The sequence below is a fragment of the Macaca thibetana genome, chromosome 7 (assembly GCF_024542745.1).
Source record: "Macaca thibetana thibetana isolate TM-01 chromosome 7, ASM2454274v1, whole genome shotgun sequence".
NCBI lineage: Eukaryota > Metazoa > Chordata > Mammalia > Primates > Cercopithecidae > Macaca > Macaca thibetana.
Genome location: NC_065584.1, coordinates 31,829,654 through 31,848,228, shown reverse-complemented (window position 1 = coordinate 31,848,228; position 18,575 = coordinate 31,829,654). Strand labels below are relative to the sequence as shown.

At 36.3% G+C, this 18,575-nt stretch overlaps 3 protein-coding genes across 16 annotated transcripts in view; 2 read left to right on the top strand and 1 right to left on the bottom strand.

Moving 5' to 3' along the window:
* Positions 1–18,575, top strand: part of IFT43 (intraflagellar transport 43) — a 315,828-nt gene that overhangs the window by 5,216 nt on the left and 292,037 nt on the right. The gene's annotated exons all lie outside the window — the stretch shown is intronic.
* Positions 1–18,575, top strand: part of TTLL5 (tubulin tyrosine ligase like 5) — a 291,140-nt gene that overhangs the window by 110,377 nt on the left and 162,188 nt on the right. For all 14 annotated transcript variants that reach the window (XR_007727547.1, XR_007727546.1, XM_050798671.1 and 11 more), the window contains 5 exons: positions 2,429–2,575; positions 3,687–3,790; positions 6,477–6,604; positions 9,084–9,170; positions 9,776–10,171. Coding sequence is in view for 12 of the 14 variants with exons in the window: in XM_050798671.1 (XP_050654628.1) it covers positions 2,429–2,575; positions 3,687–3,790; positions 6,477–6,604; positions 9,084–9,170; positions 9,776–10,171 (862 nt within the window). In the remaining 2 variants the exon portion in view is untranslated. The remainder of the gene's footprint in view (positions 1–2,428; positions 2,576–3,686; positions 3,791–6,476; positions 6,605–9,083; positions 9,171–9,775; positions 10,172–18,575) is intronic.
* The window catches only part of ACYP1 (acylphosphatase 1), an 820,450-nt gene that overhangs the window by 733,148 nt on the left and 68,727 nt on the right, over positions 1–18,575 (bottom strand). The gene's annotated exons all lie outside the window — the stretch shown is intronic.

The following is an 18,575-nucleotide window of genomic DNA, read 5'->3' as shown; positions in this document are numbered from 1 at the left end:
AAGGAGAGGGGCCTTTGAGTCTGAGACAGCTGCATTCTTTGTTCCGCTCAGTGGGGACCTTACTGTAATTTTTAGTCCTCTGCATACAAAAGGCAAGTCTTTATGCCAGGCTTATTGTAAAAACATGTTGGTTATCCCAGAAAACAACTTATGAATTTAAAGTAGCCAATGGAACCCAGAGATAAAACCTTGTGTGTTGTGAATAATCCTTCAGCCATCAGTGGAAAATGTTAGCTCTGCTCTTTCCAAGTGGAAAATTGAAACTGTCTTTTTGAGAGTCAGTTCGTCTGCTCCACTGTGAAAAAAATAATGTTTTAATATAACAGCTTAAACCACCCTATAGTAAAGACAGCAGAGTAGGACTATGAAATTCAACCCTCTGGTTATGAGGCTGTTTCATTTACGCTGGAGTGAACTGGCACCAAAGGACAATGAACCAGAATCAAATTCAAGAAGAAAAAATATAGTTTAAAAAAGAATAACCACGCAGATGCTGGCTTGGAATTCACACAGTATTTCTTTGGGGCTTTCTACAAGAATATTGGGGATCATCACTGTAAAACTTAATACCAGTTCTGTGAATTCTTTCTTGAAAATATATCTAGGCTGGGTGTGGTAGCTCGTGCCTGTAATCCCAGTACTTTGGGAGGCTGAGGCAGGTGGATCAGTTGAGGTCAGGAGTTCGAAACCAACATGGTGAAACTCCGTCTCTACTAAAACACAAAAAAATTAGCTGGGTGTGGTAGTGCGCACCTGTAGTCCCAGCTACTCGGGAGGCTGAGGTAGGGGAATCACTTGAACCTGGGAGGCGGAGGTGCAGTGAGCCTAGATCACACCACTGCACTTCAGCCTGGGTGACAGAGCAAGATTCCATCTCAAAAAAAAAAAAAAAAAAGATATGTGTGTGTGTGTGTGTGTGTGTGTGTGTTTGTGTGTATGTATGTATGTATATAAAGAGAGAGAGGGGGAGAGACAGAGCGTGCAAGCCCTAGTCTTGCTTTTGAGGAAGGTAGATGTAGAGTTGGCCTCTCTGCTCCAGCTTAGGTTAGAGATTCCTTATCTCATAACTCACAGAAGGCACCTCAACAGAACGTCCCCAGATCTATCATCTGAAGGCAGTTTTATTGTGGTTTTTGGACAACAACATCTTTAAGGCTTTTGGCCTTATAAAATCTCTCTTTGAAGCATTTATGATTTTATCAGTAATCTGATTGGTATCTGTTCAGATTTCAAAATCCTTTGCCTCCATCTTCAGTGAGATGTATTCTTTCTTTCCCTTAGTAACTTTCCACTGTGCCCTCCTTGACAACCCCCAATTCTAAAAGCTCCTTTATTCTTCAGGAAGAAAAAAAGCTATGACCTTTCAAACTACTGTGATAGTTCTTTCTTTGCCTTAATCACGACACTTTTAAAGTCATTAGTTTCTACTCTTCACGTGTATTTTTCATTACCCTTGCATTTTCTTAATGTCTTCTTGTACTCTCTTTATTAAAACTCTTTTCTTGAAATTATCCCTCAGTGGTCAGATCCAAGGCCTTGTCTTTGTAGTGGGCCTTTCCAGCTCCAGCCTCTTGGAAGCATTTGACATGGAACTCTTTCTTCAGTTGGCCTCCATGACACTATTTTCTCTTAATTTTCTTTTTTTCTTTTTTGAAATGGAATCTTGCTTTATTGCCCAGGCTGGAGTGCAGTGGCGTGATCTTGGCTCAGTGCAACCTCCGCCTCCTGGGTTCAATTGATTCTCATACCTCAGCCTGCTGAGTAGCGGAGATTACAGGTGTGTGCCACCACATCCGGCTAATTTTTGTATTTTTCGTAGAAATGGGATTTTACCATGTTGGCCAGGCTGATCTCGAACTCCTGACCTCAAGTGATCTGCCCACCTCAGCTTCCCAAAGTGCTAGGATTACAGGTGTGAGCCACCATGCCCAGCCTATTTTCTCCTGGTTTTCTATGTTTCTGATGTTTCTAACCTGGTTTTTTTTTCCTGACTCTTCCTCATCTTTTCTATCTCTAAATATGAATATTTCTGTATTTTCTGTCTTCTCACCTTTGATACTTTCATCTGCTTCCACAGTTTTAGTTTCTACTACCTGTCTTTGAATGCTACCCTTCCCTAAATAGTACTATTAGTGTATGTACTATGGTACTTTTACAACTCCTACTGTATTACATAGTTATTTACATACATAATTGATTTAAATTTTCTGATTGCCAGCTTATTTAGGGAAGGGAATAAGTGTCTTTTGGTTTTGTTTTGTCTTTCTGTATCCTTTTTATATCTAACCTGTTTGTTCTGGGTCTTGTTTGTTGAAATGTGTAATATACATCTTCTTACATCTCTGTTATATAATCCCCTTGTAGCTTGTCTTCTGTTGCTTAGCACCATCCCTCCTTTTTTTTTCTCCCATGACTCTTTAATTTATAGGAGCTGGTTGTTCGTTTCCTCAAGCGAGCATCAAATAACCTCCAGCAGTCACTGAGGATGGTATTACCCAGCCGACGATTGGCACTTCTGGAACGCAGAAGAATCCTGGCCCACCAGCTGGGTGACTTTATCATTGTATACAACAAGGTAAGTCTTTTGTCTGTTAGTCTTGTGCTTTGGATTGCCATACACTGTCAGAAACAGACTGGCTAGAAGCCTCCGTGCAACTGGATGGAGACCTTCTTCTGTTCTCTGGCATCACTATCCCTTGTGTATTACTGTTAGGGGAAGCAGGACCCCACACCTTAACCCAGCTGGTCTGAAAAACTATTAATTACTTCCGAAGGCCCAGTGGCCATAGATAATTCTTAATTCTTACCAAAAGGCAGATTCCATTTGAGCAGTGAGATGAATCCTAGGCTGTGTGAGTCTGCACGGTTGTTAGTGCCTGTAGAAAGTGGCAAATTGACCATTTGAGAACAAATTTGAGCTGTGGATTGAATACGATGACATATTCTTTCTTGAGCAAGTTATACTTTCATCTTTAAAACATTTTATACAGTTACAGAATTTTACAGTCAAGCCCAAGAGATATACTATTTAATTAGAATATTTTACAAAGCATTCTTCTATATCCCAGGATCTCAGAATGCATTAAAAATATGATTTTGGGTGTTTGGGTTTGGGAGGTTTGGTCAGTTTGCAGAAGGAAAAGCTGACAGAAATTTAAATGGCTTTTCTAAAGTTGCATGGAATTGTTAGTAGAATGTCAGTACACCAAACTCATAGACACAGTTTACTCCAGATCTGTTGAGAATTTTGTTATGTCTTATATAAGTGAAGAATTTATTCAATATGGAAGCTGGTATAAGAGTACCTTCCAAGATCTGTCTTTCCTAATTGGAACAAAATACTGTGTCTGTTGTCATATTGTTAAAGCTACAAGGGTGATCGTAGATATTACTAAGCTACTATAAAAAGCTCTTTAGTCAATGTGCTGTGTAAGTAGAAAGTAAAAACATGATTAAAATTTATATTCATTCTGCAACTTTTACTTGGGAATTTCACCGTGTTTTACAAAATCATGGCCAAAAGTAATATATCACATTTATAGGTAGCAAAAGTACATACAAGAATTAAATGTCTTTATTATAAGGACAGATTAAGTCAAGGCTATTGAAAGTACATGATGAAGTGCATATTTATTAGGAGTCAGTTTTATCTTGTTGTTTTTCTGTGGGGTTTGGGCACTGGGTAGGAAACAGAACAAATGGCTGAAAAGAAATCAAAGAAGAAAGTTGAAGAAGAAGAAGAGGATGGGGTGAATATGGAAAACTTTCAAGAGTTCATCAGACAAGCAAGGTAGAAGACATTCTTGATTAATTAAAGCTGTCTTATTCCATCTTCCATACTGCTGATTGAATACCAGCATTCCTTTGTTTCTGACACATGGATGTGAATGAAATCACTCTTAAAGCTGGATACAGTGGCACACCGCATTAGTCCTAGTTACTTGGGAGCCTGAGGCAGGAGGATTGCTTGAGCCCAGGAATTCAAGGCCAGCTTGGGCAACATAGTGAGACCCTGTCTCTAAATGAAGAAAAAAGAAATCATTCTCAGAAGGAGAAAACATTTTATAGACTTGGCCTCTCCATATCTTAGCCAATTATGTTGCTGTTTTCATGGCTTCAGTTATCAAAACATTACTGCTGGGTAGCAGGACTGTAGTTCTAGACAGCCTTCACAGTACACATCTCTTGAAATCACAAGAGAGCCCTTTGGAAAGTTGAAGTTAGAGGCATCTCATATTTACTGGGTCTGAATTTATCCCTGACCTACTCATGGAGTGGAAATGACCAAATTTTGCCTACATTGAATAGGTTGAGGAATTTGCAATTTCTCCACTCTGTGAGGGTTACACCTAATTTATATAAAATAGAACAAGTTCTTCATGCTTAGGGTTAGCCTTTAGAAATGGAAAATCTCAGTATTCATCTCTCTATCTTGATAAAAGTCAGCCAAGCCATTTTGTCCATTTATGTTGGCTTACAAAGGAAGAGATAACAAAGGCACTCAATTTTAAATCTTGTAAAACTTACACTGGAGAATTTTTTTCTAAATAGAGAGATGTGCAAAACCATTAAAATAAAATAGGATAAAAAAACCATAAACCCCATTACTTAGGCTTCAACTGTCAAAGTCACAAATAGGGAGAAAATCAGTAGAAAATCTACCCTATGTTGATTTGTGAAGTTAAATGAGGTACGGGTAGGGGCTTATCAATCACCAGCATAATATGATCTTTGTTTAATACCTTTTTCAGACCTCACTATCATACGCTTTACAGCAAACAAATATATCATTTTGTAGGAGTCCATAATTGTATGATGTTACTTGTTGATATTTTTGAGTCTTAAGTAATATGATTGATAAAACAGGTATAGAAACAGTTTCTCTCATTAACATTATGAAAACAGAAAAGGATTAAAAAAAAAAGATAATTTTCAGGTTTATCCTAAGGATCTTCAAAATCCCTAAAATATATATTTAAAAAAACCCAGACTTTAAAAGAACACTATTTCCCAAGCAACTCTAACTGGATACTAAAAAATGAATTATATATACGGTTAACTAATTCTATAGATTTGGAGATAAAATGCATTGGAACATAATTACTTCTGAATGTGGATTGGGTGTTGATTTTTGGGAAATAATGTGGTAAAGTTCTTCTTTTATTAAGTTTGGTTTGAGTACATGGATGCTTTTCAGGGCTGGTAAATTCAAATACGTGCCGGAGTCAGACAGGAAAACATAAATTATGAAGTGGGCAAAGGATGAGACAGATATAAAGCAGCTTGTATTTTGACCAGCCATAACCTTTGCCTTTCAGTATTCTGTGAAGGGCCAAATAAAACACACTGACAGGCAGAGGTTTGCAACCTCAGCTGTAGATCTTTGATAGTTACTTGAGAAACTTTTCTTGTGGCATTTGGCTACTTTGGAGACTTTGGGGTTTACGCTGAGATTCATAAAGCTGGTTTCTAGGTTCTGGTTAGAGTGTGTTTTCTGAAGATGGGATATAGGTTCTCTGTGATAATGCAGGCATACTTCACTTAATAGCCACTTTTCTAGAACATAGCCAAGCTTCAAGGAAAAGAAAAGAAAAAGGCCATTGAGAAGCTGCTACAGATTAAAGTCCATGTGTGTGATATGTTCACTAGAAGAATCTACTGGCCCCTCATCTGTTTTCTTATACTTTCTATTTTGTGGCTATTCATAAAGAGCATATAATTTCAGTACTTTGAAGTGATTTAGAGATGATCTACCTTAGCCTCATGCATTATATAGATGGTTAGGGAATTCTATGGTTATTGGTGGATTTCCTTATTTTTGACTTAGGCAATGAAAATGACAAGTGGCTCTTTAAGTGAAGATACTTCAGTTATCTAGAAGTGAACTGAACAAACTGTGAAGGGCCAGATAATAAACATTTCAGACTCCGTGGGCTGCATATGGGTGGCGGTGGTGGTGGTGGTGGTGGTGGTGGTGGTTGTTCTTGTTGTAGTTGTTGTTTTGCATATTCTTTAAATGTATTTTTTAAAATTTTTGGCTGGGGGCCATAAAAACAAGTCACTGGTCAGGTTTAGCCTACAGTGTGTAGTTGGTTGCTGCCTGTTCTCAAATGTGGCTGTCCAATAGAACTTTTTGTGGGTGACTACTGAACACTTGAAGTGTGGCTAGTTTATGGAAAAGAATCTTTAATTTAATTTAATTTGAATTTAAATAGTTACATATGACTGACTAGTGGCTACCATATTAGACAGTGTAGATCTAGAAAATTCACTGTGGAATGAATAAAACCTTATGCTTTAAATTTTTTAGATTGCTTTCATTTATATTTTATTTTAACCACCTATTAATAGGGAATTTTCAGCTTGTGCTTTTCATTTTTCCCTTTTCCAGCTTGCTCTGTTTTCATAATAAAATCTGGTGGAAAGATTTTCCAGAATAGCTTCCTGTCTGACCATACTTTTTCTCCTCATTTCAGTGAGGCTGAACTGGAGGAGGTGTTGACTTTTTATACCCAAAAGAACAAGTCTGCTAGTGTCTTCCTGGGGACTCACTCTAAAAGTTCTAAGAACAACAACAGTTATTCTGATAGTGGGGCAAAAGGTGGTAAGTATGCTGGTTAGTTAATGAAAAATAAGAACAAGTGAGGAAATGAGAAATGCAAAGGAGAATGAGGAATAATGTGTTGGCTAAGCACTAATAGTCTCCAAGGTAATGAGACTTTGCAGCATGGGGAGGGGGTGGAGAATGGGGGACAGTACTTTTTGTCCTAAAAGCAGAAGAGGGGCATGGTCTGATTTTTTTTTCATGGCAATTAACAACAGAGAGCTTTTCAAGAAAAGCTAATAATAGCTGGTATTTAGTGAACACTTATCTTTCTATCTGCTGGACATGGTCTTATTTTTTACTTCCCAAAACCACGTAGAGTGGGCGCTACTACAAAACCTCTTTACAGATGAGAAACTAAGCTAAAAGAGACTCAGTAACTTGACCAAGGCTATTCTTTTTCGTGCAGGGACAAGGAATTTGATCCATAGTCTGCCTGACTCAAAGTTTGTGCTCTTAATATTCTCTTCTATCTCTCTTAATGATTATTTCTGACTCTTGTCAAGTTTATTACTTTCTCTAACTTAACATCATTGGCATTTTGGACAGGAGAATTCTTTGTTTTGTCGGGCTGTTCCATACCTGGTGGGATATCTATTATACTTGGTTCCAAGCCTGACATGCCATTAGCTTTCCTCAGCTATTGTTATAATCCAGAAGGCCCCTACATGTTTCTAAAACTTGTTACTGCTGGGGAATTCCATGGTCGGGGATTTTGGAATTGAGTATGGATGTGGCTGTCTAGCTCACGTCACCATGATAAAAAAAAAAAAAAAAATAGCAGTGACATTCTGTTATAAACAAAGCTCTGTGCTTTAAATGTAGTTAACTTAAAACCTAGATGGAAGCCTAAGGCTTAGGTAATCAACCTACTGATTTTGTCAGTGTGCTAAGTACTAGATTCCAAGATGGAGACTTCTTCCCTGCTCTTAAGGTTATGATAACCTAATGTGGAAATAGCCAGGAAGATTGGTCATTTAAAATGTAGACTGAATTTTCCTAAAGAAACAGTGTTGATGTTTTAAAAACTGGTTTGGTTCCTAGGCCAATCCACATGAGCTTGTTTAACTGACTGTATAATTGAATTATTGTATTACTGGAAGTCCTGAATCCAGCCCTTTTCTTTGAGTTTTTCTAACGTCATTCACCTGTTCATTCATTCCTTCTATACTTCTTTTTTTACTTAGCACCTATTATGTGTTAGGCACTTTCATGGTTGCTAGAGATACAATGACCAGGACTGTCACAGTCTTTAACTTTATAAAGTTTATTGTCTGGTAGATAAAATTGGGTGAGTGAATAGAAGAAGAAAGCTGGCAGAAGCTCTGAAAAGCTCCTATAAGAGTTTTGGCTAAGGGAGACAAAGGAATTCTTGTAATAAGGTTGGAATAGAGAAAAGTGTGCTAATTTGGGGAGGTAGGGGCCTAGATGGACATTCATCTAGTAACTTCTCCCCTGGCAGTAATGTGGAAGCCCTAACAGCATGTAGTGGCAATATCTTTTGTACTGATAGGTCATTCAAATTTCTAGGGTTTGTGTTTTAAGGGATTACCTTTACGTAAGATCCATACCTATGTAAACCTATTAAGGATAACTAGGAAACCTATTAAGGGTAGTAGGAAGGCTTCAGTCAAGGAAACAACATTATGACATTTGATAGTATAGTATCTGGACTCATTTCAAACATGAACAAACGAGTGTGTGACAGTGTTACCACTGCTATTGGCGACGGAGGGGAGAAAATTCATGTGTCTTTATTCTTTCACTCTGAAAGATGATGTATAAAATGGCCTTTCTTAAGTTTTTGTATGATTCTAGCCCTTGACAAAGATTTTGGAATATTTTTATATGTAATTAGCTTTGGCTATTCTGTTTCAAAATTCTGTAGTGGAGAAAAAATTAGTTATTAATGTCAAAATTGATTAGAGTGATTCTATTATTGAATATACTGATCAGCCTATCTCCAGTAAAACTGAAGAGTTTAAGAGACAGAGCCATCGTAGTATCCAGGTATTACGCCAAGAAATAGTGGGACCGCTCTTGCTGTCTTGGGGTAGCTTCGCTGCTCCATACATATTATAACTTCTTGGCTCCAGGGGCTACCACCAACCAACGTGATCTCTTAGAACCCTCCGTCTGAATTCCTGGCATAAGCATCTGACCGCCCTTATTATTATTATTATTTTTCCAGATAAGCCCTAGCTTGTTGGCTGTGTGTGGATGGCTGCCCTGGGTTTAGGTACCTTTCCCTGGTTCCGTTAACTGTAGCTGGGATTTGGAATAGCTGGGAATCATTTAATTGGTTGCCCACTCCATAGGGCTGTGGGTGTCTCCATCTTTGGAAAAATGTGATGAGATGTGCCATGTTTCCCAGCATTGATTAGCAGTTGTGTTATATTTTTGGAAATAAAATTATGTATAGAACAACGGACTTGCAATTGATTTTAGGAGAGTCCAAGCTCAGTATTTCTTATTTCAGATCACCCTGAGACTATAATGGAAGAAGCGAAAATGAAGCCGCCTAAACAGCAACAGGCAACAGAAATTCACTCTGATAAATTATCTCGTGAGTGATTTCAAACCTACCTAGATTTACTGCTCTCTGATAATTCCCTAAAAGAAGAAAATAGTCATCAGATATTAAATATTTCTAAAGCATGGAACATTACCTCAAAGAAATATTTTTTTTTGTTTTTCCTTTTCCCTTAGAATTTTCTCTTATCTATTGATAAGCTGTTTTCCTTCCAAAGACTTTTTCATTTTCTTAAGTTTAGAAATTCTGAGTTTAGAAATTCTAGTTTCTGAGTGAGAAATTAGAAAAAATTCTTTTTTCCTAGAAGCTTGAAGAGAAGGGGGAGAGGAATTAGCTGTTACTAGTGGAGACTTCATCTTGATGTCCTAACATGTGTAAAACATGCCTGCTCTGTTTCATAGTGGTAGTCCCAACTCCAGCTTTTAGAAAGGAATAAAAGTAAATTCCTATTTCTATTGCCAAGTTGTTTCTGGTAGGCAAAAATCATTAAGTTTATGATGAATACTCATTAAAGTCTGTATTTCATGATTCCTGTTTCATGCCAAGATTATTGTGATGTTTATGTTTTAAAAATATTTGTTTTATAGAGATTGTATGTTTGTTTTTTCTAAAATGATGTCTTGTTTTGTTTTTAATAGGATTTACCACTTCAGCAGAAAAAGAGGCAAAATTAGTTTATACCAATTCTTCGTCTGCTCCTTTCTCTGGTCCTACTGCTACTCTGCAGAAAATTCCCAACACCCATTTGTCATCTGTTACAACCTCAGACCTTTCTCCAGGGCCTGGCCACCATTCTTCTTTATCTCAAATTCCTTCAGCTATCCCCAGCATGCCTCACCAGCCAACAATTTTACTGAACACAGTCTCTGCCAGTGCTTCTCCCTCCCTACATCCTGGGACACAGAACATCCCAAGCCCTGCTGGCCTGCCTCGCTGTCGATCAGGAAGTCACACCATTGGCTCCTTTTCTTCCTTCCAAAGTGCTGCACACATCTATAGCCAGAAACTGTCTCGTCCCTCTTCAGCAAAGGCAGGTGAGTGAGAGAACGAAAGATGGTCCACAATGTGAGCTCCTCCCCAGCCCCAATAAAGAAAGAATGTGATCTCTTCCCTTTGCCTTTTTTTAAATTTTGAAATGGAAAGGGACACACACTGCATTGTTCTGATGTGACTAAAGAAGGCTTGCATTGCATCCAGTAGCATGCATTCATTGACGCAAGAGGAAACAGGACTTCTTTTAGGTACTGGAGATAAAGAGATGAATCTGACAAGGCTTCTGCTCACTAGGAGCCTACAGCCTAGTCAACAGATTTCCTGTTAACCATAGACCTATGAGTGTGCTCTGTGCATTCTCTGTGCTTCAAATAGTTATTCCCAACATCAGACAAGTTAGTTTTTAAGACGAGAATGACTTGAATAAATAACCAAAGAATTCTTAGAATAGGATTTATCATTTTAACTGAAATAGACCTATATTGTCAAATTTGTCCTTCTTTTTTTTTTAATAACAGCTTTATTGAGATATAATTTACATTCCATCAAATTCACCCTTTTAAAGTGTACAATTCAGTGGGGTTTTTTTTATATATTCACAGACTTGTTCAACCAACACCACTATCTAATTTTAGAACATTTTCATCATCTCCAAAAGAAACCCCATACCTGTTAGCAGCCACTGTCTGTTTCTTCCTCCCCCTAGCCCCTGGAAACCACTGATCTACTTCTCTGTTTTTACAGATTTGTCTATTCTAGACATTTTTATATAAGTAAAATCATATAATAGGTGGTCTTTTGTGAATGGCCGCTTTCTATTCTGGACATTTTATATAAGTAAAGTCATAATAGGTGGTGTTTTGTGAATGGCTGCTTTCACTTAGCATAATGTTTTTCAGGTTCATCCGCGTTGTAGCATGAACTTCATTCCCTTTATGGCTGAATAATATTCCATTGTATGGATATACCACAATTTGTTTAGCCATTAGTCAGTTGACAGGCATTTGATTTGTTTATACCTTTTGGCCATTATGAATAATGCTGCTATGAACATTTGTTTGTAAGTTTTTGTGTGGACATATGTTTTTATTTCTCTTGAGTGTATAGCTAGAGTGGAATTGTTGGTTCGTATGAAAACTTATTGTATTTCCTCTTTTTGAGGAACTTGTAAACTGTTTTCCAAAGTGATTTTGCCCTTTTACTAACAGCAATGTTTGAGGGTTCCAGTTTCTCTGTGTCCTTGCCATTACTATGAGTGATCTCTGTTTTTGATTTTCACATCCTAATGGGTATGAAATAGTATCTCTTTTTTGTGGTCATGATTTGCATTTACCTAATGGCTAATGATGCTGAATATCTTTTCATTTGCTTATTGGGTATTTATATATCTTCTTTGGAGGAATGTCTTTTAAATTCTTTGCCCTTTCAGATATTGGTATGTTTTCATTTTTATTGTTGAATGTAAGTGTTCTTTATATACTCTGGATAAGAGCCCTTTGTCAGATAGGATTTAGAAATATTTTTTCCCTACTTGATGGTTACCTTTTTACTTTCTGGAAGCACAAAAAATTTTAGATTTTAATAATGTCCAATTTATCTGTTTTTTTCTATTGTCACTTGTGATTTTTTTAATCTTATCTGGAATACTATTGCCTAATCAAGTGACACAGAGATTTCCTCCTTTTTTTTTTTTGAGACGGATTGTTGCTCTGCCGCCAGGCTGGAGTGCAGTGGCATGATCTCGGCTCACTGCAACCTCCGCCTCCAGGTTCAAGCAATTATCTTGCCTCAGCTTCCCGAGGAGCTGGAACTAGAGGCACATGCCACCATGCTCAGTTAATTTTTGTAGTTTTTAGTAGAGGCGGGGTTTCACCATGTTGGCCAGGATGGTCTCGATCTCTTGACCTTGTGATACGCCCACCTCGGCCTCCCCAAAGTGTTGAGATTGCAGGCATGAGCCACTGTGCCCAGCCCCAATTATGTTTTATAGTTTAGGCTCTTACATTTAGGTCTTTTGTCCATTTTGAGTTAATTTTTCTGTATGGTATGATGTAAGGGTCTAACTTCATTCTTCTGCATGTGGATATTCAGTTATATCAACATCATTTGTGGAAAAGAGTATTGTTTCCCCATGGGATTGTCTTGGCACTCTTCTCAAAAATCAATTAATTATAAATGTAAAGGTTTATTTTTAAGGCCTCAGTTTTATTCCATTGACCTATAAGGCTGACTTTATGCCAATATCACGTTGTCTTTATTGCTACAGCATTAGAGTAAGTTTTGAAATCACCAAGGATGATTGTTCCAACTTCACTCTTCTTTTTCAAGATTGTTTAGGCTGTTCTGGATCCCTTGCATTTTCATATGAATTTTAGGATCAGCTTGTCAATTTCTTCAAGAAAAGGCAGATGGGATTTTGATAGGATTATTATCTGTGGATCAATGTGGGGAGTATCTTAACATCAGTCAAGATTTAAACACTAGTAATAGCTATGTTAAGGTGAGTTACAGCTAAGACATGTTTTATAAATAGCCAGTCTATATTTCTTAATACCTGATTTCAAATGAAATGGATATTTTAATAGACAGCTTGAGTCAGAGATATTAAATGGTCCACTTTAATAAGTCATAAATATGACTATACACATTTGTATATATCTCTGCTAATTCTGGGTAATCATTGTTGTTGTGATTTAATTTTCTAAAATCAGTAATAGTAATGATCAGTAATGTTCTGGTTTGAACTGTTTTTTCCCCATGTAAGAAATTCAGTAAGATCATTGTCTTCGGTGGCCTGTGTTATCAGAAAAACTTTTTCAAAACCCTCCCTTTTGATCCTTTCCAAGAAAAGGATAGGGAGCAAAAGAAGTTGGTCAGTTCATAAATATTTTCTGATATCTGTTGCAATTTCTTTTTTGACTCTTGGATTATTTATAAATATATTATTTAATTTTCAGGTAGTTGGGATTCTGTATTTTTATAATTGGTTTGTAGCTTATTTCCACTGTAGTCAGAGAACATTTTCTGAATGGATTAAACAGTAGTAGACGGCAATATACGGACAAAAAAATGTAATTTACAACAGCCTGTAATTGATTGGAGTTAAATTTTTCTGTGGTAATTGAATGCTTTGGGAATAAGAGTAAGATTTTATTTTACTATAGACTTTTTAAAGTTAAATATACAGCATCAAATTTCAAAGGTCATCACTAAAAGAATGAAAGTATAAATTCTAATCTTATGGGGAGAAGAAAAATGAATTGCGGATAAAAAACATGCAGAAACTTAGGTATATGCAAGCAAGAAGCATAGAAAAAGCAAGATAAATAGAAATTTAAAACATAGTAAATTGGCCGGGCACAGTAGCTTACGCCTGTAATCCCAGCACTTTCAGAGGCCGAGATGGGCAGATCGCTTGAGGTCAGGAGTTCAAGACCAGCCTGGCCAACATGGTAAAACCCAACCTCTACTAAAAATACAAAAATCAGCCAGGCGTGGTGGCTCCGGCCTGTAGTCCCAGCTACTCAAGAGGTTGAGGCAAGAGAATCACTTGAACCCAGGAGGCAGAGGTTGCAGTGAGCCAAGATCACGCCACTGTACTCCAGCCTAGGCAAGAGAGCAAGACTCTGTGTCCAACTACTAAAAACAAAACAAAAAACCTGGTAAATCAAGTCCAAATATATCAAGAATCAAATAAACATAAATAGGTTAAACTTGACAGATTTTTAAAGTTAAAGAAAAATCCAACTATATGCTGCTTACCAGAGGCACACCTAAGTTTAAGGACACAGAATGTTTAAAAGTAAAAAATTGAAGAAAGAAACACCAGGTAAGTACCAACCAGAAGAAAGCTGGTATGGTTGCATTAATGCGTGCTAAAACAGGCTTGAAGATATAAAACTTTCTTACAGATAAGGAGTAACTACATAATGACAAAAAGTTCAGTTCAGTCAAAAGTTTAACAATTCTAAAAGTATCTGCAAATAATAAAATAGCCTCCAAATATGTAACACAAAAATGGAAACAACCACATGAAGAATGTATAAATCCACTGTCTTAGTGGGTGATTTCCACATACTTCTATTAATTATTAATACACTAAACAGATTTTTAAAATGCAGAAAGGATAAAGAGGATTTGAACAAGGAGATAAGTTTATTTATTTATAATATATAGGACTGTGCACCCAATAATTAGACAAAACACCTCAAGCATACATGGTATATTTATAAAAATCTGTCATATCCTACATCATAAACAAGAGAACAAATTGCAGAGACTTGGTATCACACAGCCACATTCTTTGTCCACACTGCAATTAAGTTGAAAGCCAGTAACAAAAAGATATAGAAGAAACCCCCATGTATTTCAAAATTTAAGAGTCAAAGAAGAAATCCTAATGGAAGTAAATTATTAAGTATTAGAACTGAATGATAATGAAAAGTTGTATGTCCAAATAAGTAGAGAGCAATGCAAATTAGTATTTGAAGGGAAATTTACTGGCTTAAATAATTATAGTTGGTGTGCACCTGTAGTCCCAGCTCCCTGGGAGGCTGAGGCAGGAGGATTCCTAGAGCACAGGAGTTTGAGACCAGTCTGGGCAACATAGCAAGATCCCATCTCTAAGAATGAATAAATAAATAAATAAATAAATAAATAACTTATATTTGAAAAGAAGACAGGCTGGAAATTAATGTGCTAAATGTCTGGCTTTAGACATTATAAAAACAACTATCATAAATCTAAAGGATAAAGAAATAATAAAGAAGACATGGGTAAATAATATAAGGAATAGAAAAGCAGACATAGAAAATATAAATACACCCAAAATGACAAAAATAATCTTGTTAACTTTATTCCAATAAAATTGAAAGCTTACATAAAATGGACCAAACTCATACAAACTATAACTTATGTAAAATTGACTCAAGAAGGTGAAGAAAATCTGAATAGTCCTATAAGCATTAAAATAAGTGATACAGTAGTTGAAAGTCTTAAAGAAAACATAAGGCCTAGATTTATGGGTAAGTTCTAATCTTTCAAGAGGTAGATAATTTTAATATATTTTAAAAAACTCTTCTGGAGTGTGGAAAAAGAGATACTTTTCCTCAAGTTATTCTGTATGGCTAGTTTTATCTTAATAATAGAACCAGTTAAGGAAAGTATTAAAAAGGAAAATTACAGACTGGCTTTGTTTATGAACATAAATGCAAAAATTTGAATCAAAATAAAAGCCAATCAACTCTAGCAACATCTAAAAGAAATAGTACACCATGAGCAAGTTTATTCAAGGAATGTAAGAGGGGTTTAACGTTAGTAAACCTATAAATATCTTTCACCATATTAATATAATAGATTAAAGAAAAAACCATATTCTTCGTCATGGTACATGCAGAAAAAAATTTGATAAAATTCTGTACTCATTCATGATGATAACTCTCAGCTCATTAGGAAGAGGAGACTCCCTTAACCTGTAAAAGGGTATCTGCCAAAAACCTACTAGAGCTATCAGTCTAAATAAGGAAACGTTGAAAGCATTCTCTTTAACATTAAGAACAAGTAAGGATGCCCACTAATATTCCTTCTGTCCAGTGTTTTACTGGAGATCAGAACCAACATAGTAAGATAAGAAAAAGAAATTATAAGCATAAGGATCATCACTTCTTGGCCTTTTGGTTAAGATCAAGTGTAAGCATAAGCATCAAAAAAGAGGAAACAAAATTGTATAACTGCAGATAATACATTGTCTACATAGAAAACAAAATAATTACAGATACATTTTAGAAATAGTTATTTTAGCATAAGATTAATATTAAAAAGTTAATTGCTTTCAAAATTACTTGCCAGAAGTGTTAGAAAACAATTTTTTTGATTGTAACAAAATGTAAATAGCATATAATTTACCATTTGAACTATTTTAAGTTCAGTGGCATTCAGTACAGTCACATTATTTTACAGCCATCACCACCAATAAAAATGTTTTTAAAAATATCACTAATAATAGCATAAAAGCTGTGTCACCTAGGAATACATTTAGAAAAGAAAGGAAGTTTTATAAGACTACATTGAAAGACATAGATATTAGAGATTAACAAAAATTTAAATAAATAAATGAAAATTTAAATAATTGAATTTAAATAAATATACCACGTACATGCATAGGAAGACTCAATATCATCAAAGTTTCCATTTTCATCACATTAATCTCTGTATTCAATACATTTCCAACCAAAATCTCAATAAGTGTGTCATTGAATTTGGTAAGCCTATTCTAAAATGATAATAGAAAGGTGAAGAGCCAAGAATAGTGAGAACCTACTGAAAAAGAAAAACAAGGTGGAGGAGCACCTTATTAATATAAAGGTCTGATACTTAAGACAGTGTGGTATTGGCAAATGTGTAGACAGATTGACCAGTGGAACAGAATAGAAAGTTAGAAACAATCACACAGGAAGATGGAACTTTGATGTATGACAGAGATGGCATTGTAGATCAGAGGAAAGGGAGAGATTTCTCAATAAATGCTTCTGGGGTTGGTTGTTGGTTATCCCCACAGAGAAAGATGAAATTAGATCCCTGCCTCACACCATGTATAAAATCAATTTCAGATGTAAAACTTCCATAATGAAATAAAATAATAAAATAAAGGAAACCATCATTAAGAACTTATGGTATGGAGCAAAAGTAAAAACAAAAGCACAAGTCATATAAGTCAATAAGAAAAAGATAGCCCAATAGAAAAATGATACCAGAAAAGAGGTAACATGTTCAACATCATTATTAATCAGGTACATGAAGACTACAATGGGAATTATTAAGACATTTGACAATACTAAGTGTTGAAGAGGCTATAGATCAACAGGAATTTTCTTTCTTTTTTAAATTTGAGACAGGGTCTCACTCTGTTACCCATGCTGGAGTTTAGTGGTGCAATCATGGCTCACTGCCACCTTGACCTCCCAGGGCTTAAGCAATCCTCACACCAGTCTCCTGAGTAACTGGGACTCTAGGCCCATGTCCCACACCCAGCTAATTTTTTGTAGAGAAGAGATCTCACTTTGCTGCCTAGTCTGGTCTCAAACTTCTGTGCTGAAGTGGTCCTCCTGCCTCAGCCTCCCAAAGTGCTGGGATTACAGGTGTGAGCCACCGTTCCCGGCCCAGGGATGTTTTTCTTTTGTTTGTTGGAGTGTAAAAAAGTACCACTTTGGGGCCGGGTGTGGTGGCTCACACTTGTAATCCCAGCACTTTGAGAGGCCAAGGCGGACCGATCACAAGGTTGGGAGATTGAGACCATCCTGGCTAACACTGTGAAATCCCGTCTCTACTAAAAATAAAAAATAAAAAAATTAGCTGGGCATGGTGGCGGGCACCTGTAGTCCCAGCTACTTGAGAGACTGAGGCGGGAGAATGTCGTGAACCCAGGAGGCAGAGCTTGCAGTGAGCCGAGATCACACCACTGCACTCCAGCTTGGGCGACAGAGCAAGACTCTGTCTCAAAAAAACAAAACAAAACAAAACAAAAAACCACTTTGGTATTACTACATAAACTTGAAAATTTATATACTTTGTGACCCAACAATTCCTCTCCTGGGCATATACAAGAGGAGCTCTTCTACATGTGTGCCAGCAGATGTATGCAAGAGTGTTTATGGCTGCATTGTTTATAATGGCAGTATGCTTGCAATAACCACAAGAGCCATTGATAGGGGAATAGAAAAATAAGTTGTGGTGTGTTTACAAAATGGAATGCCAGACAGGAAGGAAAATGAATGATTTTCAGCTATATTTAGCTAGGATAAATCTTGGAAGAGTAGTGTTGAATAACAGAGCAAGTCCCAGGAAATATCTATAGTAGGATACCATTTTTGTAGATCTCAAAGACAAGCAAAGTTTTCTGGTATTTTGTTTGTATATGTATATGCACACAAATATATTTGATAAAACTTTTTGTTTTTTAAAAAAAGAATGATTGATAAGGGGAGATTAGGAATGGGGAGGAACAAGCACATAGGTTAGTGCATATTGTTGATAATGTAATTCCTAAGTTGGGTATTAAGCTCACAGGTGTTCATTACAGTATGCTTATAACTATATATACAGCATTATAAATATTTTGTATGTACTAAATAATATAGTAAACATGAAAAAGTTACAGATTTAGAAAGTCAGTTGTATATGCAGAATGATCACTGTTATATTAGCGTTAATTTTAAAAAGACAGAAAGGAAATAGGTTATGTTATTTCTACTTTTCTGAGTTTAAAAATTTTTTTCAAAGAGGTGACTTTTACAATCAGGGAAAATGTGAACTTTTATTTTATTTTATTTTTAGAGACGGGTTCTCTTTCTGTCACACAGGCTGGAGTGCAGTGGCATGATCATAGTTCACTGTAACCTTGAACTCCTGGGCTTAAGCGATCCTCCTGCCTCAGCCTCCCAAGTAACT